The 27,786-nt window shown below is 35.5% G+C and overlaps 1 protein-coding gene across 2 annotated transcripts; it reads right to left on the bottom strand.

Annotated features, from left to right (window-relative positions):
- Positions 1–629: 629 nt before the first annotated feature.
- Positions 630–27,611, bottom strand: LOC144957347 (uncharacterized). 2 transcript variants are annotated; one of them, XR_013642141.1, is made up of 11 exons: positions 27,599–27,611; positions 26,622–26,947; positions 16,189–16,390; positions 14,394–14,578; positions 11,778–11,909; positions 8,610–8,695; positions 7,590–7,710; positions 5,908–5,988; positions 3,781–3,902; positions 1,138–1,392; positions 630–1,067 (listed from the first exon to the last, which is right to left on the bottom strand). XR_013642141.1 is itself a non-coding variant. In XM_078888524.1 (9 exons), the coding sequence occupies exons 1-9, from the start codon at positions 26,650–26,652 to the stop codon at positions 1,267–1,269; spliced, it is 1,086 nt and encodes a 361-aa protein (XP_078744650.1). In that variant the 5' UTR covers positions 26,653–26,947; the 3' UTR covers positions 630–1,266. The 2 variants fall into 2 exon arrangements, 1 of the variants encoding a protein (XP_078744650.1); XM_078888524.1 differs by lacking the exon at positions 27,599–27,611 and having other exon boundaries at positions 630–1,392.
- Between the last annotated feature and the right edge of the window lie 175 nt (positions 27,612–27,786).

Here is a 27,786-nt window from a genome sequence, read left to right as displayed (position 1 = left end):
TGGGCTCTTTGTTGGAATGGGAAAAACTCTCAAAAGGATGCAAAATATTGTCTATTATTATAACAATGTAAAACAACCCCATAATTGTGACCCTCCGTCTCAAAACGGTATTATGTCGGAATGATTCAGACCCCATAAAGTGAATTTAGAGATAGAATGATGAGAAATTGGACCTTAGAAGTTTTTGTAAAGCAAGAAATAGTATTTATACTCCAGCATAACGTACAGAAATTAAACCCAAGTTTGATATTTGTGGCAAAGAATTCAATTTCCCTAACCGAGTGGATCCCGACATAATACCGGTTTGACACGGTGGGTCACAATTGCCTTCGGTTATAAGACATGCAAATATGAGCACGTCGCCCCTTGCCACAATTTCGAGTAAAGGGATATAAAAATATTTCACTATTAGGTAACAATCTTCCGGAAGCGAGGACGAGAGACGCATGCGCACAACCAACATGACGTTCTCTCTCTAATAACTTTTCCGGCGGTGACGTCACAGACTATGGGTGACATCCAATCAAGGGACGCTACTCTTCCGCTAATCTCATTCCCTATAGCTTAAACCTTGAATTAAAATAAAATGAAATAATGCTTAAAACAACCAAGAATAATTTTTAAAAAAATAATATTCCATATGATTTTATTTCATTTCAATATTAAATGAAGCCGATTCATTGATTTGTTTGCATAGCAGTACATACATAAGCAGAATAAAATAATTTTTTTTTTAATGTACGAGAAATATATTGCCGTCCAAAGAAAAAGAGACATATCTACATTTTTTATGACAGTGAGAATCATGTAAAATATTTCACTTTTTGTAATATTGGGCATTTATTTGTATTGGTTTAAAAAGCGTTAGAACTGTGCTGCAGATGTGTTGCCCTGTCTTTGTGTAAATGTTGCTGCTCGAAGCTCAAAGAAATAAATAATAACGTGAAGTTGAATGTAAGCTTCAATTTAATTACAAAAACAGATCAAATGAACGTTTCGGGTCCCAACTTTCATCTTAACTACGCCACTACCACATCATCTCATTCATCTGTGGTGTTTTAATCATCCTGTTTTGTTGATAAAGGGGAAACCCGAAACGTTCATTTGATCTATTTTTGTAATTAAATTGAAGCTTACATTCAACTTCACGTTATTATTTATGCCCTGTCTTTGACACACTGAAGGATGTAGGTGCAAATACTCCAAAAACATGGGGTTTGGAAGACACATCACTCTGGCTTGGAATGGCGAGATAGATATATTAATCTAGCTAGAGTTCCTTCCCTTGTATTTGTCTGTTTTCTTGGCAAGACCGAACTCTATCATAGAATGAACCATGTCTATCAATGTCTCTTCCTTTGAGTGGGGCTCGACTTTGAGTATGTCTCTTTGCTGTGGAACACAAAGCAAGCATGAGAGCATGGGTTAATCATATGTGACCCTTGACCTTAAAACATTTATGTCGTGCTAATGTGGACAATTGTGGTATGACACTCACGTTCAGATCTGATCTCTCATCATACTCTCAGATGTAAAATGGGTACCTGACCGTAAACAGCCTTATCTCTGTTGGAAAAAAAATTATAATATTGCAGAAGGCGTCATGTTTCGTCATACATGCTAAATGTTGCTGTCCCTTTAAGAAATTACATCTATTTTTATGCAATTAGGCTAATTACCTGAAACTATTAAAAAACATTTTTTTCCCTTTTTCATATGTGCAATTTTCTGCAGGGCCAGTTTTATCTAAAGTTCATTCATATTTTAATAATAAAAGGTTTCTAAAGATTAGATTTTACACGAAACACAAACATTCTGGGGTGAACAAAACTTGGCACGTTTTTTAAAATAGAAGTGAGAGAAAATAAATATTTGAGTTTTGAAAAATTATGGGATTGCCTAATTGTCCTAAAAAGCTTCCAAATTTTCCGAGATATGAAATTTTAGTTTGTTTTTTTTTCTTATAAAAAATGTTCATTCTCCTAAATAAGACAAATTTAGCCTAATATTATATTGTTTTACTTATAAATTCAATCAACTGCAACTAAACCTCACCTATATATTACATATTTGAAACAATGCGAAAAATTACAACTTATAACGCAATGATAAAAATGATTAGCATGTCCTACCTGTAATGGATACAAAGTTTGAAAAATGAAAAATGTGGAAAATGTTTGTTCTCCTAAATAAGACAAATTTAGCCTAATATTATATTGTTTTACTTATAAATTCAATCAACTGCAACTAAACCTCACCTATATATTACATATTTGAAACAATGCGAAAAATTACAATGATTAGCATGTCCTACCTGTAATTGATACAAAGTTCAAACACCTTGTTGCTGTTGTGATCAAAAGCTTCAATAATCTTAACGTTCTGTCTTATCAGGGTACATAATCCATAATAATCATACATCAACAATTACAACAATGATTATGTCCCTTGAACTAGTAATTCCATTGCAGTGAGGTAGCCTATTCTATTGCACTTGCTTATGCTATACTTTGAGTATATTATGATAAAAGATAAAGCGCTTGAATTTGACAGCACAAAAGGCTTTTTTCCTATAAATCTATTTGCATGCAGATACAGTTATGAAAGACAGTGTCACTCGTTAAAAAGGCTAATTCAATTCTTTCCAAATTAGGGTTTTTGTGATACATAATTTTGATGCCTTTTGCTTAACAATCTATTCCACTAAATTTAATACGAAATTGACCCTAGAAGCTATAAAAGCCAAATTCAATGACATCTTGATCGTTTCAACCAATATGTTTTTGAACAGAAAAGGTAACCGACTCTAAAGTTTTGATTAAACTGGCTATTATATAATTTAAGCTACTTGCACACCAAGGGCTGTCATTTGAACAAAAGTGGGTGCTTTAGAGATCAACTTTTATTACCATTATTATTATTATTATTATTATTATTATTATTATTATTATTATTATTATTATTATTATTACTATTATTATTATTATTATTATTATTATTATATTATTATCATTATTTTTTATTATTATTATTATTATTATTATTGTTATTATTATTATTATTATTATTATTATTACCATATATTATTATTGTTTTACTTTTATAATTATCATTATTATGGAAACAGTCTGGATTTAAAGCGATGTTCTTTATTGTTTTCGTTATTGGCTGAAGAAGGGTTTTGAATCCATAAAGTTCCTTTTTTTGTTGTTGATATTTTGTTCTTATTTTTTTTTTTTTTTAAAGCTGTTCTATTTACTTTTGTCGATAACGTTTTACAGTCCACAGTTTCTAGCAGTTTAGTATATCACTTTTCACTCCTATTTTGTTATGAACTAGATTTTTATCAACAGTTATCAAACAATTGTTACTGTTCATTAACTCTCTCCTTACCGACCATGTGCCGGATTGTCCCCAAAACTTCACATCAAACCTATACAAAAATAGATTTATTTCACTCAAACACATAATCTGTTAGTTCTTGCTATACAATTTTTGAAATATTTTTTTTTACTAAACGAGCTCTTCAACACAGTGTTAATATACTTTTAACTATAGCACATAATTGTTGTTCAAATATTATGATGTACAAAAGAAATTAGAATGACAAAAATGTTGGCTGCATCATAACAGATGTGACGATTAATCCTATGGGCGATAAGGAGGGGAGTTAAACACTTCAGAAATGCGGATAAATTCTATATCCATGGGTCAGATGGCTCTGATTGTCTACCTTTTATTTTTTTTTTTAATTCTTTTTGTTTTTCTTCAAATAATTACCCTGGCATTGTCCACGTTGATGGGAGAGGAAGCAATGAACTTGACCTTCATCAAATCTTTGTCCAGCTTGGCAGCCATCGAAATGAAAATGTTCGGGATTTCTTTAGTTGGAACTGAATAACCTGGATAAGTACAAGATAAAGAAGAAAATAAAAATATTAAATAAAGATGCGTAAATTTTGGTGTTCTCCTTAGAAGGACAACACTTAGAGGGAAAGCATTTAACAAAATTTATACAAATACAACAACTTGGCGCAGGATGTTGGAAAAGGAGAGGAATAAAATTGAAATAGGATCACACTCCTGGCAGAGGGGTCAGGACTGTAGCCAAGGACCGGATGAAATTGACAGTTGTGGGGTGAACCCAATGGTGGACGAAAATAACAGTGTTCAATATTATTAGCTGCAGACTTTGTTCCATTTATCCATTACTATCATTAGAAAGGTTTTGCAAGAATCAAATTCATATATATTGATGGTATGCTGCCGTTATTGTAAACTGCCTACCAATTCTGCCAGTCAGAATAAAAGGAACAAATGTGCGGCTATGTGGTCTAGTGGTATGAAAGGATTGGAAGGTCCTGGGTTCGAGCCTCGCGCTCAGCGCATAGTTGAGTCCCTAGAAAAGGCTCTTTACTCACATTCTCTCACCGTACTCAGGTGTAAAATGAGTACCTGGCCATTAACAGCGTTGTCTTTGTCCGAAAAATTGTAATATCGCCTAAAAGCTGTCATGTCCCGTACTACATGTTAAATGTTGCTGTAGACCAGGGACCCCTTGTAAAGCGCTTTGAGCACATTTAGTGGATATTGAGCTATTTAAAGCTCAATTTTTAAATTTTAACTGGGGAACAAACACAGTAGAGGTTAGCGATTTTTTGGGATGCCTTTTTTTTTTCTTGATTTTTTCTTTCTTGCTTTGTCTGGATCTGTTTCATGCACACTTTTTCAGATCTTTCTCTTATAGATAGAATGCACTTGGCTAGGAAGCTCACAACAATGCCATCCAGAAGTAAAACGGACCAGACACAAAACTATGAGTATCCTTGAACGTTTATAGTCTAGTTAATAAAAGTTAGTGAGAATTATTCATAAACGCGAATGGCAAAAAGCAATAACAAAGACCAGAGTGACATCAACTTCATACTGTCTATACCAGTACCTGCTCACTAATTTGTAACTTTGATATTTGACATTTAACATTTATAGTTTAGAAATAATTTAGTGAGAATTAATAATCTCTCTTGTTGTCTGATAATACTAACAACGAGCTGAGAGGCGTCAACTTCGTTCATTCTATAAGGTTAATGGGTTTTGAGATAATTCAGTCTATCAGTTAATGCAAGATCCGAAACCAACAATGCTATCATACCCTCTATTTTCATATCAAACAGTCAAATTTCTATACTTGTGTCAGATAAGTGTAAGACGACAATTTAAAACTAAATAAAAACAAATATATATGTGACCTTCCACCGCTATGTGGTATCATGTGGGTATGAAGAAGATAAAGATATTTGAGTGGAACATCATCATAATATAAAAAAGGAAATTTGATTTTTTTTTTTTTTACATTTAATTAGAGAACTTTTTCTCTTCAATGGTGGGTTTTATTTTAAGTCAATCTTTGTAAGTAGAGCTTTAAACTTTAAATTCAATTTCAAACATTATATTTATTCACCCAGTCATAACACAGTTCTGAGACATTTAGTTGCTGTTGAATAGTAGCATAATTTTTTAACTTAAAATAATGTCTAAAATAAAATTTCAAGAACGAAATTATTTCAATTCCAGTGTGGAACAGTCATCTCTATATTGGTTTTGTTTTGTTGATTCGACTACTGCCATTTCTTGAAGACTTTGTTTTCACAAAGAATTCAACTATGTGGCTATGTGGTCTTGTGGTATGACACTCGCTTTCAGATCGGAAGGTCCTTGGTTCGAGCCTCGCTCGGCGCAAAGCTGAGTCCTTGGAAAAGACTCTTTACTCACATTCTCTCTTTCTGTTCTCTAGGTGAAAACAGTAAGATAATGCTGTTGGCTTTGAGTTAAATAGGATGTCGACTATAAAGGGTGAAATGATAATTACAACATCATCAATTCAATCTGTAACCTTCTTGTTGTTACCTTGATCGGCCAGCTCCTTACTGAGTACTTCACCAAAATCTTTCATCCACATGGTCCCTCCAACTACAATGTGTCTGTGATCTGAAAGGACAAAGGAAATGGCAATGGTGACGGTGTGGCCACTGCTTTATTATGAAAAAGCACATTCAAAAAAGTTTTGGCCAGAAATAAAATCAATTGAATAAAATGACCTTCATCTTGTAAAAAAAAAGAAAACTCTCAAACCTGGGACTTCAAAGAAGAATTCAAACAAAGTACTGCCCAGGTTTGACAAGATGAGGGTCATTTTAAGTAATCTATATTTGAATGATGAGTCTTCTGGCCAAATTAATTTTTTTTTTTTTTTTTTTTTTTTTCAGGTTAAAGCAGGATAACAGTGGTAGTTGTAATTAACTATAACGTTATAATTCAAATACTTAGTAGAAAAAGAAGTCGAAGAGAAAGGGGATGAAGAGTAGAATTCAAAGGACAGATGAAGAGATATATTATCTTTTATTTTTTAGTTCATTCACTATCAAGCCCATTCTTTCGACACGACTCATAATTACAATTATGAAAAAACTCAACATTTCACAAGTATGAAAAAAGAAATTATATATTTAGTCCAGACTTGCCAACCACAATGATTTCTCATATTTCAATGCGCTTTCAGTTTTTTAAAAATATGACAATATGGGAATGTTGACCAAAATATGCTAAATGAAAAACGTCAGGAGGGGGGGGGGGGGGGGGGCAATATGAGAAAGAAGCAGATAAAATGGTAATTCTTTTTAATGGTTGAAGTTGGTTGGCAAATCTGTTAAGACATATGAGCTGTGGCTATGTGGTCTAGTGGTATGACACTCGCTTTCGGATCAGAAGGTCCCGAGTTCGAGCCTCGCTCTGCGCATAGTTGAGTCCTTGGAAAAGGCTCTTTACTCACATTCTCTCACCGTACTCGGGTGTAAAATGAGTACCTGGCCGTTAACAGCGTTGTCTCTGTCGGGAAAAAAATTATATTATTGCCTAACAGGCGTTATGTCTCGTTCTACATGTTAAATGTTGCTGTTGGTTTGGGACCCCTTGTAAAGCGCTTTGAGCACATTAAGTGGATATTGCGCTATAGAAAAAAGCTCAAGCTGCTTTAATCTTTAAAGTCAAACAGTTATCTTTAAAGGGCAGGGAAGAAAGATGTTACTGCAGCAGCTGCTGATGATGATGACAATAACAATGAAGATGGAGGTGATAGTGATGATAAGATAATACAGTGCTGATGGTGACAAAAAGTGAAAAAGTAGGAAAATGTTGAACGATTGCCTTTAAGCCCCATTTTTACTGCACTAAACCCTACTTTAGATCAATTGAGATGTTAGATTATCATTGATACTCTAGCTAACTTCTGGAGAGTGGGAAACTGCACCTGTGTGTTCCACCACACATCAACTCTCTCGTTGCTAGCACATTGTTTCGAGAAAATGTAATTTTTAAAAGGAGGAAATCCCTCCTCTGGACTGCAAAATAGCGAATTTCCGCGGATCCGAGGAAAACCATCAGCACTGATAATAAGATAAGGAGGAAAATGGAGGTGGAGGGATGACCATGGTGCATTTTTTTTCTCAATGATCATCTGATACTCTTCTACTTAAAGAAGAAACCATTGGAGCTGGACCATACAACAAAGACATTGTTGTGACTAAACCGACCTGCCACTCCATCTAAGGTCATGGCCTTGACATGGGCAATGGCTGCGTCCCTGATATCACAAATATTAAAGTTGAACTTGGGAACCATCGGCATCCGACCATCTAGAAACCTCAACAATACCTGTGGGGGGGGTACAAGGAATGTGTATGTAGTGGATGGTTGTGACAGTGGGAAGACCGAAGTGGGATGGGTTTTAAAATGAAGATGCAGAGAAATTTTAACATACAAGTTGATGTCATTGTAGCAAGGCAATGCTGAGTACTTGGAAAAAGTATCAGTGTGATCTTTGGAGAAAAAATTATAGCGCCTCACAAGACTCATATCTTGTTCCACTTGCTATCTAATGTTGTTGGCTGGAGATCCATTGTAAAGCGTTATGAACATGTATAGTGGATAGTACACTATAAAAAAAAGCTTAATTTTTTGTTTAAATAAATAGATAAACAGATAGACAGGTAGGTAGTAGACAGGTAGACAGTATATATATATATATATATATATATATATATATATATATATATATATATATATATATATATATATAATATATATAATCGTGTTGGATACAAATATGGTACGAATAGTGCTCGACATGTAGCAATGGAGCGAATTATTATTTTAATATTTACCACAATGTTGGAGTCAGTCTACATCGATGTTTCAGGCCTTTTCAGCCATCGTCAGGACTGTGTGTTACATGAGTTCAAGTAACACACAGTCCTGACGATGACTGAAAAGGCCTGAAACATCGATGTAGACTGACTCCAACATTGTGGATATATATATATATATATATATATATATATATATATATATATATATATATATATATAGAGAGAGAGAGAGAGAGAGAGAGAGAGAGAGAGAGAGAGAGAGAGAGAGAGAGAGAGATGAGAAGAGAGAGAGAGATATATGAGAAGAGAGAGAGAGAGAGAGAGAGAGAAAGAGAGAGAGAGAGAGAGAGAGAGAGAGAGAGAGAGAGAGAGAGAGATGAGAAGAGACCAACCAAAAAGACTTACATTAGCACTATTACACAGGTAAGGCATAATCAATGGGCCCATCAAGAAACCGGGGTTGATCACGACTAGCTCAAACTTTTCATCATCTGAAAAAAAAGGAGGGGGGAAGGAATGGTATGCAGCCATGATCAATATATCCTTTATATTCTACAATAAATAAACAAAATAATACATTAAAAAGTTAAAATTTAATAAATAATATAAATATAAATAAATGGTAAACAAATATTGAATGTTTATTGATAGATGTTTCACATTGATACAGTGACAAGTTCCTGTCAAGTCAACCAATAATGTAAAACAAAAAAGAGAAGCCTAAATGCTTCCGTTTTTTAACAAAAACCAAAAACAACAGATGTCCCCTTTCAAAATATCCCCGTAAAAATAAACACACCTTGAACTGAACTGAGAAATCAGCTGACAATTGGGAATACGGTATAAATATAGATTACCTTGACCTGGGTTTTAATGACATGCTCTAATTAAGTTCTACAATTAATTTCCCAGTGTCTTCTGGGGGAGGGGGAGGGGCCCAATGGCTCAGGTGGTAGAGTACTCGCCTCACAAGCCAAGGGACAGGCATCAATCTCAACTGCAGGTTTCTTCTGACCCCTCTGTCCACCCTCTCCCTCTCTCTCTCTCTCTAATTAAGTTCTACCATTAATTTCCCAGTGTCTTCTGGGGGAGGAGGGAGGGGGTCCCAATGGCTCAGGTGGTAGAGTACTCGCCTCACAAGCCAAGGGACAGGCGTCAATCTCAACTGTAGGTTTCTTCTGATCCCCTCTGTCCACCTGACAGTGGTTGGGTAGTTGGGTATGCCAGATACGACAAACACTATTGTGAGATGAACTAGACTCTTATCCAAAGGATAGTCAGCAATTTCTACTCTCCGTTTAACGTTACAGGGACAAGGATAAATTTTTGGCTCTATGACTCTTATGGCTCTGAAGAAAATTGAATGCGTGTGTAGAAATCAACAAATCTTTATAATGATTACAATAAACGAAGAAATGCATACAGCTATGTTGGGAAAACAATGGCAACGATATCTAATACTTTCACATTTTACATCTATCTTTGATAACCAAAGGAAAAAGCTTGTGTAAAATTGCCTTTCTATCATTTTGACTACCTGTGTCTTGAATCCTGGATTTGAATCCAACAATGTTTATTAAAGTCAATGCAAACTCCATGAGTAAATGCCGCATTGAATACGTCAGTAACAAAATACTATGTATATTTCAGAAGCTTCGCTCAAACTCATTTTGTTCAAAGTGCTAATATGCAATATAGTAAACTTGACATAACAATTTTTCTTTAAATTTGGAATTTATCATCTCCTAGCTTAGAAAACTGAGTAAATGTGTATGTCTCAAATCACTATTTTACATCTAAAACAGACCTTCTTACTTATACAAAACAATATAATAAAATAAATAAGTCAATGAGTCGATTTGGTCTCTGATTGTATCTCCGGTGGTGTAGTGACCCTAACCTTTATGCAGATATGTTTTATAACTTTTTCCCCCTCTCTTACTTCTGTTTCTATGTTTATCTATGTATGCGCACCCTTAACCACCTGTGTGGGGGTGTTTGTGTATATGTATGTATGTATACTCATGTGTATATGTATATGAGTGTGTGTATATGTGTTTATATGTTCGTATGTGCAATTATATTGGTTGAAATAAAATGTATAAGTCCTTGCATTGGTGTACATTAATTTCCTTACTTTTATGTCATTTTATTTTAACGTGCCCAGAGCCTGCATTATATCGCGGGATAAGCTGCAAGAGCTTTTAAAAAGTGTATTTTTATCATTATCATTATCATCTTTCATCTTCTTCTTCTTTTCTTCTTCTTCTTCTTCTTATTATTATTATTATTATTATTATTATTATTATTAATTATTATTATTATTATTACTACTATTATTACTATATTATTATTATTATTATTATTATTATTATTATTATTATTATTATTATTATTATTATTATTATTATAACCTATGTTACGTCATAAGCTTGATTTTTACTGAGGTAAATGTCGTCAGATTTTTCAATTAGGCTTTCATACAATTGGTTAATTAAAAAAAAAAACACACCATGGAACTGTTGAGGGTAACATCATGATTGAATTGTAGGCAAGCTAAAGTATTATTAATTTGATCTTTCCCTTTATTGTGGCTTCAGAAAAGGCACTGTTGTCTAGTTTATCCTACAAGTAATAATGTGAAGATTTAACGGCTCTAACAACTCAACAAGATCTGGCATATTATACAAAATGAGTGATTCCATCCTGATGTGTCTCATTGAACAGCAATTTGTAAAAAGAAAATCTGCTCATTAGCATCCACTACACTTTTCAATATAACTTTTTTACAAACAAATCTGATCTTTTTGGGTCGATTTCCAAATTGATCCAACTGCTAATATTGGGTCTTAGGACGTTATAAAAATATATATATAATAAATTTTTAGTTAGGTTAGTGGTTTTATAGAAAACACGGAACGGAAACGGAATATGCCTCTGTGTATTTGTCAGAAAGTGTAAGTAAATCGTTCTAAGTTAAATAAATTAAATTGCTCAGAAAAAAAAATAATGACAAAAAATGTACAAAACCATCCCTCAAAGATGACTAACCTCCAAATCAATACACACACACATATACACACACACACACACACACACACACACACACATCCATACTAAGCCCTCCCCCCTCCCTACATACACACAAACACAAACATGTATATTATATAACTGAGGACGCTCTTTTTCTGGAAACATCCCTACACTCTGGAACAAACTTCCAAAAGACGGCATTGTTCATTGGAAGAAATGTTTAAAAAGCACCTGAAGATTTTGTTCTTTTCTGAATTAAGGTTTTAAACTTCCTGTAAAGAGCTCTGAGTACGTCCTCCTGATATGTCAAGAGCACTCAACAAATACAATGTATTATGTATTATAATTATATAGCTAGTATGAATTTGACGTCACTCAGGTCCTTGTTATTGATTTTTGCCACCTGCGTTTATGAGTAATTCTCAATAAACTATATTAACCAGACTATACACGTTCAAGGTTACACATAGTTTTGTGTGCTGGTCCGTTATACTTCCGTGAGCTTCTTAGCCAAGCGCATACTATCTATACACAACTTACCAGGCAAATTTTTGACAAAGTCCCAAGCAGCTTTCTCTTGCAGCACTTTATTTTTGGGATAGGTGGGTAGCCCGGACATCTTGTCATCCAACCAGTCACTCTCTGTGAACGGGGTCTCCTTGTCTCCCTTGCCTGGGTCAAAGTTCAACGTAAGTTTTAATCTTTAAATCAAATTTAATATAATTTATCATTGTTGAAAAACTAAAAAAAAGTAGTGAGGGTGTCCTGGAGTCTCACAAGTTAGCTCACTCAACTATAACACTGATCATTTCGGTATTTGACAGTGAGTAGTTTTATCTCATCATGATTTACATTTTTCTGAGACATATGTGACCCCGCGTCTCAAAATGGTATTAAGTCGGATGATTAATTTGCTGTAAATTGAATTTATAGCCAGAAGTATCATGCTTAAGTTGAGTTTATTTGCTTTATTGAGGAGAATGAATATCATATTTTAGAATGCTAAATGCCAATGATTCATATTTTTGACCAGTTTAACTATATATTTACTTTTTAGCATCTGGTTCATCCCGACATTATACCGTTTTGAGACGTTGGGTTACATATTATATGCATATAATTAAAACTACTGTTTTTAATTGTTGCATGATATTTATAGTTGAATAAAACTGTATAAATTCCAATTTTCTTTTAGATTGAGTAACTGAGTATATTTCTTTTTCAATTTTGAAAAGTACCAAAATTCTCCTGCAGATAGAGACCCTGGGCTGAGGGTGTTAATGCTTATCTCAACTCGTTTTTCCACAGCACAATCTGAATATATAGAATTCCCTGCCCGAAAATATAATAACCAAAGAAATTAAATTCTAAATGGAATTTGACCAAGAAAGAGATCGAATTAAAATGAAGGCTTTTGGCACGTCCATTTTTTCTCACCACACTCACAATAGCCTTCAACAGTCGTGTCACTTCCCTCGTAATGACGCATAGTAACTTAGTAACTGGCTCTAAACTATCGGAACAATGGCAGAAGCCCTCATGAAATATTTCTCCGACGAGCATAAAAGTGTATCCAGAGCAGAAAAACATTATAAATCTGATCATGTTTTGACTTTTACACATTCTGATCACAAGACATATGAAAAGTTCTAGCCAGCATGAAAAACAAAAAGTACCGATTTTCTTTGTTTAGAACCATGATGGTCGCGATGCTGGGCGACGTGACATCAGACTATTGAATCCGATTGTAATTATCTCTGACGCACGGAGTTGCGACTTAATGACAATTAAGACAAAAAGAGAGTGCTTTGCAATTTCCCCTCTTTTATATTTCTTAAAATATTTGATCCTATTTATAGTTGTAAAAATTACACCAGAAACCTATGTATCATTCTCAAAAGCTTCTGCTTCGGTTAAGTTTTACGTGAAACAAATTTGAATTCTAAAACATTCAACGCTATCTTTTCAATGATACAACCTCCAAACTCTATAATACTAAGTACATTGGAATGGGACGAGTCTGAATCCAGCCAAATACAAAACCTTTAATATATATGTGACCCATCGCTAGAAAACGGTATCATGTCAGGATGAACCTGAAACCGAAAATTGAGTGAAAACAGAATTTTCATATATATATATATATATATATATATATATATATATATATATATATATATATATATATATATATATATATATATACATATATATATATACATATATATATATACATATATATATATACATATATATATATATATATATATACATATATATATATATACATATATATATACATATATATATATATATATACATATATATATATATATATATATATATATATATATATATATTATTATTATTTTTTCTTTTTTTTTTTTTTTAAATCTATTTCATTTATTTATTTACTTTTTAATATACAATAAAATCCAGTACCATATGATATATCTCCCCCCACCCCCCTTTTTTTTCTCCCCCAAATGTACTGGATATTGTTCTTAATTTGACATGGTCATTTTTCTTTCTTCTTTTTTTCTTTTTCCTATCACTTCATCTCCAAAAAGTTTATAGGTACTTATATTTACTTTAAAAGATTGAAAAACGACATTCTTCTTAATGGGACACATAAATTCCAATAAAATTTCATAATTTAGACCTAAATGTCAATTTTCAGAATTTTCTTCATCCTGACATAATACCGTTTTGTGACGATGGGTCATATATTATATTGATTAAATCATTTTAAATATTTTTATTATAAATCCTTTCACAAACCCAGCTAAAAATCTATGCTTAAATAAGTCAGGTGATAACAAAAAAAAAAACATGTTTAAAACCCTAATTCAATGGGAGCGATCTATATTCAGATTTTCGTCCAACCAAGTCACCAATCACATGATTTGTTGCTGTCAAATGATTGGATATTTCTTTAAAAATGTAAACACGCTGCTTTATTTATGAAAGCTGTAAACATACACATGTGTCAAACAGATCAAAATGACCAATCGTGATGTTAGATATTTCGAAAGTTGTGAGCACGTTTCACTATGTGGGTCACTTTTAGCACATTTTGCAATGTGACCAATGACTTCGAGCATATGGAAAGTTAATATAGATCGCTCCCATTCCATTCCTGTTGAAAATACTTACAAGACACGGCAAAGAGACTGCTAGTGAGCAACACCCTCTTGACAGTTTTGGAGTCTTTACAAGCCTGCAACACGTTGATCGTGCCATCAATTGTAGGAATCATGATGTCCTTATTGTCGTCCTTGGGGCTCTCCAAAGGCATGGGGCTGGCGATGTGGTGGACATAGGTACAATCTTTCGCCGCCCTGGGATAAATAGACAGGTAGATAACAACGCCTCTCGGACAATCGTCATAATGTAAACAATGGCAGTGATTGGTAGACCCAGCAAACTACTCATGTTTTTTACTATCGATGGTTTGTGCTTAAGTAAAATACTCACTATTCTACCGCTTGATCAATAGAACCAACACAGAAAATTATGTGGAAACCTAAACGTTTATAATCTGATCAAGAAAATTATGTGATAACTAGTCACCCATTTGGCGGTATGAAAACAAGAACAACGATCAGAGAGGGGTCGATTTCATTCACGTTACTGTTTATAAACAATCAACTATGTTTGTCCGAGAACGTGTGAGGGTGTGTCACAAATTTCGTGGTTTGAATGACCAATCACATTAACAATGTTATTATATATAGTATGCGCTTGGCTAAGGAGCTCACAATATTGCCATCCGGAAGTATAGCGGACAACACATAAAACTGTGTGTAACCATGATCGTTTATAGTCAGGTTAATACAGTTTAGTGAGAATTACTCATAAACGCGGATGGCAAATAAACAATAACAAAGACCTGAGTGACGTCAACTTCGAATATCTATAGATAGAATGACGTTGAAGTCACTCAGATCTTTGTTATTGCTTTTTGCCATCCACCTTTATGAGTAATTCTCACTAAATTGTATAGATAGTATGCAGATGATGTCACACAGGCTTTTGTTATTGTTTTTGCCATCCGCGTTTGTGAGTTGTTCTCACTAAACTGTATTAACCAGACTATAAAAGTTCATGATTACACAGAGTTTGTGTGTTGGTCCGTTATACTTCCGGATGGCAATGTTGTGAACTCCTTGGCCAAGCGCATACTATCTATAAACCAGATTATAAACATTCAAATTTACACACAGTTTTTTTGTGTGTTGGTTTATTATACTTCCGGGTGGCAATGTTGTGAGCTTCTTAGCCAAGCGCTAACTATCTAAACGTTGTGGTGAATTTGACCCTTGAAATCAAAATTAAAACCGAGCTCATTCACTGTGTGAAATTAAATGACTTATTTGAGGACAATAGTGATAATAAAATAAAATGTATGGAGAATACCACATCTTCGATTCTAACACACGTGTGTAGTTCACTCGGACAGCTGAAGGGGCGTGGTTATGTTCCTTTTAAAGCCGTGTTTATTGATACGACAAATGTTAAATGTTGCTGTTGGCCAGGGACCCCCTTGTAAATCGCTTTGAGCACGTTTAGTGGATATTGCGGTATAAAAAAAGCTCAGTTTTTTGTTGTTTCTTTTTTCAATCCAGTACCATATGACACCCCCCCCCCCCCCCCCTTTTTTTTTTTTTTCCAAATGCACTGAATGTTGTCCTTCTTTTGAATTTGTCATTTTTTTTTTGGTTTATTTTTTTTTTTTAAACGTTTTTTTTTCTTTTTCCAAACCACTTCAACTCCAACAAGTCTATCTTTGCATTTAATTTCCCACATAAATAGATAATACGGGATAGCAAATAGACGATGGACAATACTTCTTTCCCTTTTTCTATCTAGTAACCTTCCCCCCTTGTTATTCCAATTTTTCTTCCATTACAGGTAAATTCAGTTGATCTATTCTTTGCTAGATACTTACTCGAGCCAAGCATTTGGATCGGTCAGTTCCGCCTGAACAATTTCCAACTTGTACTTGGCTCCAGGGCAGAGATTGTGAAGATGATTAATTTTCTCCTCGTCCTTGACATTGCGAACCGTGCCTCTGACCCTGTGGCCTTCTTCCTGAAGGCGTCGTATCACGTGACTGGCCAAAAAACCCGTGGCTCCCGTCACCAGTACCACTAGGAAGAGAAGAAGAAGAAGTAACACATTTTTTTAAAAGACATTGGGATGTTTACATTAGCCCAACATATATTATCCTTTTACACGGGGGATTGATTTCACATTTTTCAACAAGGGAGAGCATTTAAAGGAAGGTGACACGGACTATCAGACTACAATGAAGTCAAGTCCATGCATGGACTACATTTGGACGCTTTTAGGGAGGACTGCCTTACTCGGTAAAAAAAAAAAAAAAAAAAAAAAAAAAAAAAAAAAAAAAAAAAAACACAAAAAAAAAACACAAAAAAAACCCCCAACAAAACACGTATCTAAATTTTAGCCAGAAAACTCGTCATTAAAATATTATGATCGTTTAAAATAACCATCAACTTGTCAAAAACTATCAAACCTAGTATGTAAACCTTGCCGAATTATTCGGTGATGATGATCTGGTGGTTGGAAGGGGAGGGGAGGGGGGGGGGGGGGGGTATCCTTGGAACAACTTGACCTCACCGGAATTTGACGGAAGTTGCCCGGAACCCGGAATTTTTTGCGCCAGACCGGAGTTGTTTTTTTTTCCGGTGAAACCGGAGTTTTGGCATCACTGCGAATACCTAAATACATGTTTGTTATTATTTGTACTGTTAAATTAACATTTGTGTAATGGACAGACATGCCATATAATGTATTCCTCGCGTCGCCCTTTGTCATTGTTCATGTCACACCCCCATATATAATTATTTTAAGAGCACATTTGTTTTGAATAACAAAATTCATGTCCCTCTTTGCAGTTACCCAGCATTCCCAATTGAGGGCAATTTGTTGAATTCCGTCCACGCTTTTCCAATGTAATGGGTTGGAAAATGTTAATTGAAAAAACAACCAGTTGCCGATATTCTAGACTGTCAATACGACAGTTATTACAGCTGTCATCGCTTTCAATCGCATAAAAGATGGATAAAATAATAAAACAAACAGCGTAGCAATTCGAAAACAGTAGTATGAATTGGAAAAAGCATATTGTAAATAAGTACAGCTACTAAGGCAAATAGAACCATGGCCTTCCTCAACAGACAAATCCGCCACTGCCACCAATCTGTGAAAAAGAAATGCTATGAAACATATGTCAGGCCCATTCTGGAATATATTAGCTCAGTGTGGGAACCACAAACATCACAAGAAATCGATGAGCTAGAAAAAGTCAAACGTCGGGCGGCCAGATTTGTCAGTGGAAACTATGAACTGATATGAGCGCAACTCAGCGTAACCCAGCTCATAAACGATCTCCAATGGAAACCACTACACGAAAGACGTTCCATCAATAAACTCCTCATATTCCACAAAGCACAAAACGGAAAACTCGAAATTCCAACTTGTCTAGCCATTTGAAACGGAACAACAAGAAAACAAGAAACTAAGCATTTAATTTTGAAACCCCCACTCAAGAACAAACCATCATCTTTACTCTGTCTTCCCTTCCACCATCCGACTTTGGAACTCCCTACCAACCAATTGTGAATAAGCCCTTTCGACCGATTTCTTCAAAAAATCGCTCCCTGCTTCCCATTAAAACCCCTGTTACTGAAACGACGGCGATACAATCTTCAGCCTGAAGTTTTAACCTTAACGGAAGAAGAAGAAGAAGAAGAAGAAGAAGAAGAAGAAGAAGAAGAAGAAGAAGAAGAAGAAGAAGAAGAAGAAGAAGAAGAAGAAGAAGAAGAAGAAGAAGAAGAAGAAGAAGAAGAAGAAGAAGAAGAAGAAGAAGAAGAGGAGGAAGATTTTTTTTTTCAGAGTACGGCAGTTAACTGGTTAAATTGCAACTTACAATCACCATCATCAAGTCAAGGTCAAATCCTTATCGAATACCACGACTATCATCGACATCGGCGCAACCAACGTCATCACCGCTTACATCACAATTGATTTCATTATTACCCGTGATCAAGGTCATTGCCTCCTTATCGTTTACCAACACCATCATCAACATTGCAAACAGCAAAATAATCATCACCACCGCCGTAACTGAGTTCAGAAGTTCAAAAGATTATTTTCGAATATTGGCTCATATCGACTTGCACAGCTGATACTGATACAGAATCTCAAACCCCAGTTAAACACCAGATTTCCCCTCTACGACCTTTTCCTTTTCGGAAAACCTGAAATTTTAATGATGTTGAAAGGAAAACGTGTCCATGACCTCGAGTAATAAGACATTTCGTAGAATGTGCTGGACTCTCAGGCTATCCCGAAAGAGCATGCATACCTCCTGCTTCCAAATGACGTTGGAACTCGCGTGTAGATCTTCGAGGAAACTCTTTTGAAGTTGATGAGATGGCAGTGGATATTTAAACAATATTAACACCCATCCCATGGAATATTGACGAATCTATAGAGGGCATTTTTACTCTAGCTCACTCAAACCCTAACAACGAATATAGCCGTAGTATACCCGGGGTTACTTTTACCCCGTGCCTATTTATTACATTCTTCTGAGACAAATTATAGGCGTAGTATCAAAGCTAATGTTCTTAATTTTTACATGTTAATGGTAGTTGAATAAAACTATCTATGTACATGCTCGTTTTTAATACATATTTTTCCAATGTTGAAAAGTAGCAAAAAATCTCTAGGATTGAGTGAGTTAAGATAAATCTCCCTAGCTGACAGTGACAGATAATCGTGTTTTTGAACCGATTAACTGCCGTTTGCCACTAAACTCGTCCTTCAAATATCGATCGATTTAACTGGCCCTTATCTTGGCAAAAACCCTCAAACCTTGGAATTGTTAGAACGAGGAGGAGGAGGAGGAGGAGGAGGAGGAGGGAGAGGAATAAGAGGAAGGAGAGGAGGAGGCGGAAGCAAGGTGGGACAGATGAGGAAGTGGTGGCGGAGGGAGAAGAAGGTAAGGAGATGAAGATACATGGGATGGGGAGAATGAAAAAGAATGAAAAAGTAAATGAAGGAATGGGGTTGAAATCCTATCGTTGGTAAAATAAATCAGTGGTTATCCATTGTAAAACGTTGACGATACTTAATCTCTTTAATAGAGTAAATCACATCCTACGATATTATTCGCGGCGTTTAACCCTCCGCTTACCAGCCATTTTCAGGATTTTCCTCAAAACTTCACACCCAACTAACACAAAAATATATTTTGCATCACTCAAACACAATAGCAGAAAGTTTTTGCATTACATAATTTCTTTAGCAAAACATGCTCTAGACTACAAAACATTGTTCATTTTCTTTAAATTTTATGATGTACGTGAGAGATTTGAATAAGAAAAAGGTTGGTTGTATCGTAACGGATATTAGAGACTTTCAGCAGATCATTATTTAGGACTTAGTATTAGACTTAAGACCTATCTAATCACATGATCGCTTATAATAGAAAGGGAATTCCTTAGTGACGAGTGCAAAAGTTTGTCACTTTGTTGTCAAAATTTTTGTGTCCGATTCGCACCCTATTTATGATGCAGTTGGCTTAAAAAAGGTTAGTAAGGAGAGGGTTAAATGAGCGTGCAATCGAATCGCGCGTTATTGGAAAGCATAATTTACTTGTTGTTACATGGCGATTAGGAGATTAGGGGCAATTAAGGGCACACGCGGTGCATAATTTTGGCCGTTACAGAGAGAAAGAAAGGTTTGATGATATACATTTACACACACGCCGTTCCCAACACACACACACACACACATATATATATACACACACCCTCCCCAACACACACACACGTATATACATACACCCTCCCCAACACACACACACACACACATACACACACGCGCGCGCGAAAAATGTAATTAGGATGAAAACGGTAAGAAGTACAAATATTACAGACTTTAAAAGATTGAAAAACTACATTCATTCCTCTTAATGGGACAAGCACAACTGATGTTGATGTTTCGGAAATGGAAGATAATGAAAACTTATTATTATCAAACACTGTGTAACAAAGGGCGTCTCATCTTGGAACAGGGTCAAGCGGTATTTTATCAGGAACACGATTGCGATAATAACATGTCTGGATCCGGCATTATGCCCTTCGGAAAGACACTTTACATATGTCACAGTTAAACAGCCGTGCCCTGGAAAAAAATCGTGAAGTCCCAGGTTTGAGAGTTTTTGCCAAGATGAGGATTGTTTTAATTTTAATAGATCAATATTTGAAGGACGAGATTCCTGACCAAAAATTTAAATACTCGTTTTTCCAGAGCATGGCAGTACCTATAGACGACTCAGGCATGAATGGGTATCTAACACAAGGCAATGGCTGACATTAAAATATTTCAAATGTAACCACAAAAATTATCTATTTCTTTACAGGCGACTTGTAGTGTGCAATTTAGCTCTAATTGGCCTCTCTTGGGAAGGGGCAGACAGATGTGGAGGTGTGTGTGTGTGTGTGTGTGTGTGTGTGTGTGTGTGGAAGGGGGGGGAGGGGTATTGTAAATGCGCATTGACGTAGTGAAACAGGCGCATCAAGAGCAATATACGCAGAACAAAAATTGCAATCTTAAATTGGGTATCAATCACATTAGACTGTAAAAATAAAATTTAAAAAAACCCCACAAAAACCCGTAAATTGGTCCTTAACTGGAAGAATAGAACTGCTGACGTAAGGATAATTACATGTAATACAGTTCATGATAATGATGATGATGATAGTATTGAAAATGCGCGTTGACGTAGTGAAACAGGTGTATCAAGAACAGTATACAAAGAACAAAATGCAATATTAAATTGGGTATCAATCACATTAGACTGTAAAACAACACAAAAAAACCCCGTAAATTTGTCATCAACTGGAAGAATAGAACTGCTTACGTAGGGATAATTACATGCAATACAGTTGAATGGTTATCAATGAAAGCATACAGATTGTCTATAATTCATCGTTTACAGACATGCCAACCCTTCACATTGCAAAAGTGGAATCAGAAGGCCTGAAAAATAGGAATTTGAGTCCAAAAAAATAGGAATTTCACCTTTTTAACCCCCCCCCCCCCCCCCCACCACTCTTCGCTCTTTTTTATTCTTACCATTATCATCATTTTTTGAAAATCGGAATTTTAGAGACAATGGCGGAATAGTACAAGAAGGAAGAGTGAAAATAGTAATGATTCCGCCAAAAGCGGAAGGGTTGGCAGGTATGCGTTAATTTAGCCTGCCTATAACGGTTGTTTGGTTGTTTTTTTTTTCTTTTTCATATGCATTTTGCTCATGTGATGATAATAATAGCTTTTAAGTATAGCATTCATGTAGGTCTACCTCACTCAAATGTATAAAAAAAAAAAAATTAATAATATTAGGTTGAGATTCAGCCGAGAGGATACTCATGTTATCTTCAATAGGCAGGACAACAAATAAATCTGTCAAAAAGCTATCACAAACACAATTCTATCTAATCTATTCTCCATTAAGTGTAATTATATATTACGCGACAAGTTCCATACGATCCTGCTAAAGAGGTCTATTATCATTTTATAATTATTATAATCATCATCATCATGATGATCAAGAAAGGTAGATAGAAACGATGACACTCGATGTTGCCTCATTCTTTAGTGTCAAAGGAATACATTACAAAAATATCGAAATTAAGGCGACGGGGCGTCACACGGGTGTCCTCTTACATTTCATATTGCATTAATTTAAGTTTTAATGAAAAAAAAAATGTCTTTCTTTAATTTATCACAATACAGTTTTGAAAACGACCCTTTTAGCGTACGGTCGGAAAAAGAAGTGATACGTCCAGCAGTAACAAAAAACTGTTATAATTGTCGTGTTTCTTCAAGAATGATTACTAGGCAATTTACTCTCTCTCTCTCTCTCTCTCTCTCTCTCTCTCTCTCTCTCTCTCTCTCTCTCTCTCTCTCTCTCTCTCTCTCTCCCCCTTCTCTCTCTCTATTTCTCTCCCTTCTCTCTCTCTCTCCCTTCTCTCTCTCTCTCTCTCTCTCTCTCTCTCTCTCTCTCTCTCTCTCTCTCTCTCTCTCTCTCTCTCTCTCTCTCTCTCCCCCCCCCCTGGAATTCATAAAGCAAACAAGTCCCTACAACAATTCCTACAATATCTTTCCCTTAAAGCAAAACAAACAGAACAGAAACTGACTCGTGGGTCATTAATTTCGTCTATTAAAAAAAAAAGACAAACACACGAATATGTATAGCACATTCATCAAGGCCTTTACACAGATAATGAATGTCATATCGCAAGAGTAAGATAAAAATATAAATATTTGGCTATTTAACGTTAATGAAATCAAGGGGCACCAAGATACTCTATGCAAAGACATTTTGTGACCAACCATATCAAAACAGTATTATGTCACAGTCAACCAGATACTAAATATTGATTTTCCAAATCTTTGATTATATTTTTGTTTAATGAGCCTTTTCACCATTCAGCTTCGATACGAAACACTTAGATTTCAATGTGTATGTTTACACTTGTGTTGAAAAATTCACATAATGACTCACCTTATATCGTTTCAATTCTTTTATCTTTACCATTTCATATGAATTCATGTTTCTCAAGATATTGTTATGTTTATGATTTGTTGATGGATAGATTTAGGACTTAATTTGATATAATTTTGAAACCTAAAGATGGCATAATTTCTATGGAGGCAGCTTGCAATGCCTTCGTTGTAACTGAAACATCTTTTGATTGCCATTTACACATTTTCGTTAGTATTTTTACATTCCCAGGCAGCCCAACACCACCCTCTGCTTTTCTCCTGTTGACTTATTTGAGTTTCTTTATTGATTCATTTGAATTATCTTTTCACTGCCATACCATAGTTTTGGACTGTTCTTATCAGTGTCACCTACCCTTGTTTTACGCAGGATTAGTATTTATTTTTGTTTTAGTTGTATTGTTGCGTGAAGCAAGTTAACTTGCTACCATTTCATTCATACTCCAATGACCCCAAGGACTCAACTATGCGTCGAGCGAGGCTCGAACCCAGGACCTTCCGATCCGAAAGCGAGTGTCATACCACTAGACCACATAGCCGCATGTTAACCATTTTGTTGATGATATTGTAAGATATATATTGTATATGTTTCAAACCATTTACTTGGGGAATAACATTAGATTCAAAACATAGAATGCATTTTCTCTATTTAGTTTTAACACTTTGATGGAATGAGCGAGAGTTGTATTATCTAAAATTTCAATATGACCAGTAATGATTTCTTACTCATTTGTTTAAGTATTCATTGATGATATTATTGATAAATCATTGATATTCCTCAAAGCATTTTTAAAGGTACAATCCTAAATTAAGCCTTTAGCCATGATGTCATGTTATGTAAAACCCACATTCTAAATTCGTAACATTCAAGAATTTATTCCAAACCATTAAGTTTCGGTCTACAAGAAAATTAAGTCACATCCAACCTATCACTGTATCAAAATATTTGACACGCCACTAACGAAGTGGCAATTCGGACTAGAGTCTGAATAGTCTCCCGTGGCTATTCGGATTCTAACTCCAATGATGTGCCTGCAAAAACACAGTGCAGGCAGTGGGCAGAGAGTGGAACTGATAGAAAAACAACAAGAAGAGTTCAGAGGAAATTCTGTTTTTCCCATATCAGAGTGACTGTAGAGGATTGTTGCCCGTCTAACACCATCAGAAAAATGTATTATCTTGTCCTGACTTTTTGGACACCGTGAAAAGCTGTTGGAAAGTGTTTTCATTTAGACCACGTGACAATTACTTTGACTTTTGTTCCTTATAAAGGGTTTTAAACGCTCTTCTTTTAAATCTCTAACTGGACTTCCAATTGTTTCGCATTGATAGTTGATACTCAAACCATTATTGTTATTTTCATTTGCATCAATTTTATACACAACTTTCAATAAATCTTTAAAAATCGAAGTAACAAGATATTACACTAATAGAGAGACACCAAACATAATAATAGATATTGCTTTTAACAGAGAACATAACAAACATCTGTATGTCTTGTTTTTTTCTTCTTCTAAGATGCAACAGACATTAAAAATAATGAAATATAAGTAGCAATAAATTTTGTTTTTCATTCTTCTAAGTAGACATGATTAAATATCTCCACAAGACATTGATCTGAGGCGTAGTGGTTAGGCTGTTTGACTCTTAACTGGAAGGTCCTGGGTTCAAATCCCCACTCGGGTTCAAAAAAATTTTTAATATCATTTTTCTATTATTTCTGTTTGTTTGTTTTTTACTTTTATTTATACAGCTTGTCTTTTTTTTTAAGTTTTATATTTATAAAATATTCTTCATCTTATTATTATTATTGTTATCAGGGTGAACATTTCTGGGTGATACAGAGCACAATCTAGCAATTGACAATAGATTTCGCTCTAATTAAAAAAGAAAGAAAAAAGACACACTCTCAAACAAAAAATAATAATAATCAAAACAAAACCAAAAAAAAACCCTATACTGCCACAGGAACTATTCCGAATAAGTTGTTGATTGACTGCACATGCGCAGTGGAGATTGAGTCCGAATAGCCATGGGAGACTATTCAGACTTGAGTCCGAATAACTGCAGCCTCCACTAAATTCCTTATGAGGTTGCAAGATTTCCTCAACATCCTTAATAAGCTTGTACTTGTATGCAGTTGAAAGGGGAATATTTGGCCTTTCAGAAAATATAGATTTTGGGTTTTTAAATTCCTCCCTTTTAGTAGAGAGAGATTGAGTTGAGTGACATCAATTAATTCTCTCCTTACCAGATATTTTCAGAATTTTCCTCAACACTTCACTCCCACCCAACGGCAGTGGTAAAGAGAGAGGTCCCTGTCGCCATCTTGCTTTGTTTACACAGAAACCGTGGCCAGATGGTTTAAAGTGTTCGAAGGCTGAATATTATTATTATTGTTCTTGAATTATTTCTAGCAACCAAAAATATAGCCAATTTTTTAAAATTTGTTAAAATGTTGCCATTTATTATCTTTAAACGTACCGTGTTTGTGATTTTTAAAAAATCTTACCATACCACTGTGGCAGATATAAAGAAGAAGATTGTCAAACATGAAAGAATGAAAAGAACAAGAAAAAAATCTTCCGTTTACCTTAAACCCGATACCACCGTGCCAGATTGATAAAGAAGATTGTCAATAACAAAAACGACCCCCCCCCCCCCCCCCCCAGATCTCTCTCTCTCTCTCTCTCTCATGTTTGGTAAGTTTCTCTGCAATGCCACGCCTTCCCCATCCCTCTCCCCACCCTCGACTCCAGAATTGCTATTTACTCCAGCCAAGGTGGCAAGTCAGCCTCTGTGTAAACAAAGCAAAATGGCAACAGGGACATCTATCCTTTACCAGTGCCCACTGAACACATAATAAATTTTTCATACTCACAAAACAGCAACATGTACTTTCTTTTCATAATATTGTTCAACAAAATGAGCTCTACAACAACAAGGCAACAAGTTTGCATTAAAATCAACAGGACTTTAAAAAAAATTGTTTAGTTTTTGTCCCAAAGAGTAAAACATTTCATAAATTCACCATGGTGGTGTGTCAGGCTGTCCTTCCACATGTTATGGCCCTAGCTTCGCTTTATCTATTGGCCGGCTCTATCTCTCTGAAGGCTCGGGAAAATAAATTTGAACTCTATTTCTCCGAATGGTCAGATATCCTCCAGTAGCTGATGGGCTACGGACGCGATGTCTATACCATATTAAATGCTCAAACAGAGTGGACATGGAATTCTCACGAATCATCAAGTATGATCAAGCTAGCGTTTTTAGGCACATTGTTAACAATGACAGATTTTATCAAAAAGTTGTGCTATCGCGAATACTCCATGGCGCGTTCACTTTTGCACTTCGCGCTGCACTATCAAAGAGAGAACAGAAGTAAACCTAAATAACAAAGCCAAAGTCTCAAGACGGGAACAGAGGTTGAAAGACAGGATAGCACAAACTCAGGATAGCAGTCTATAACAGAATAAAAGACAGAGCGCCGCGGCACTGGCAACCCCCCCCCCCCCCCCCCCCCCCCACCAAAAAAAAATGCATACACATTCATCATTCACACAGACAGACACTCTCCAAAAAAAATCAAAAAATCTTGAGAACGGGAACCGTTCGGAGAAATGGAGATCAAGTTTATTTTCCCAAGTATTCGGAGAAATAGTCACTTCGTTATTTATTTTTGAATTACATGATAGTCCTATTCTTTTCTCAGGTGTTTCTTTGTTGACAAAGAGTAACAGGTATGAGAAGATTATAATATAAATGAATACTCACAAGGTGCGCTGTCTGAGTTAGAATTCTCCATGTTTTATATGATGACAAACTTATGTGATTATGTAAGATTGAGTTTGCAACTGCAACTGCAATGCAGACAGTTCACAGTGGTGGACTACGGACTTTACTTCCACCCTCACAGTGTTCAAACACTTAATGTGTGTAAGCTATTTTGTCTCTCATCGGATGACAGCATGTCAATCCCTACTTGGTACTTGGCTAAGACAAGTTTTCTTAAATGTAAAGCTCCATGATGAGAATGAGATGCTCCGCCTAAACATCACACTGTGTCTTACTCCATTGTCGCCGCTCAACGCTCCCAAACACTAGTGTCGAGCGGAAGTCTCGATGATACCTCAAGTCATCGGCCACCAACACTCAAAACTTCCCGAACTCGATGACCAAGGAAAAGTCGGGAATTCCCGAGAAGTAGCACTTCAACTGAGCTTTGGATGGCTTTTTTGTATTAAAACTTAAAATACATTAAATAAATTCACTTTGTATAATAATAAAACATTGATACCTATAACCATTTTGATCTATTTACGACGTTTGTGTTTTGTTAGCTGTTTAAAATATGATATAACGTCAATACCCAATACCAATGACTAGGTATTGAATGAAAGCACCGATGACTAGAGCGATGCTCGAGACTTTTTTGAGTCTCGAGACTCAAAAAAGCATCGAGACGCAAAAAAGTCTCGAGCTTCGCTGGAATCATCGCCGACGAGAGAGGGGTGAACAATGCAGATAGTACACATTGTTAGTAACGCGTGCGTCGCTCGCGCAGTATAGTCTCGAGACTCGGGACTCGGGACTCAATACGAGAAGCATCGACGACCAAGATTCTCGAGACGAGAAAAGCATCGAGAACTAAGTGGAGGTCGGGAAGTTCTCAGTCGTCGATGACCTGACTTCTCAAAACCTAAAGCATCGATGACCTTTTAGTGAACCGGATGCCCTCCCCTACCAAACACATCATTCGTTTGAGACACACCTCCAAGATGCCAAGTTGGCGTTTTACTCAATTATATAACAATGGATTGTATTGTAACATTCAAGTTCATGCAATTATATTCAACTTTAGTGTAGGCCGGTGTGAACTTTTTTGCAAGTCTGATAACCCAACTCATTATGGGCTCATTGTTGTAATGGAAATCTTTAA

The sequence above is a fragment of the Berghia stephanieae genome, chromosome 11, assembly GCF_034508935.2.
Source record: "Berghia stephanieae isolate SIO BIC M18660-M18661 chromosome 11, UCSD_Bste_1.3, whole genome shotgun sequence".
Lineage (NCBI taxonomy): Eukaryota > Metazoa > Mollusca > Gastropoda > Nudibranchia > Aeolidiidae > Berghia > Berghia stephanieae.
The sequence above is the reverse complement of the archived record's forward strand: the minus strand, read 5'-3'. Positions and strand labels throughout refer to the sequence as shown.

Coding starts and splice junctions, on each gene's coding strand:
- LOC144957347 (XM_078888524.1), bottom strand. CDS start 26,652: ATGGAGAATTCTAACTCAGACAGCGCACCTT. Junction 8,696..11,777: donor CTTTGTCAAAAATTTGCCTG/GTAAGTTGTGTA, acceptor CTTTTTTTTCAG/ATGATGAAAAGTTTGAGCTA. Junction 3,903..5,907: donor TAAGGAGCTGGCCGATCAAG/GTAACAACAAGA, acceptor GTACTTATCCAG/GTTATTCAGTTCCAACTAAA.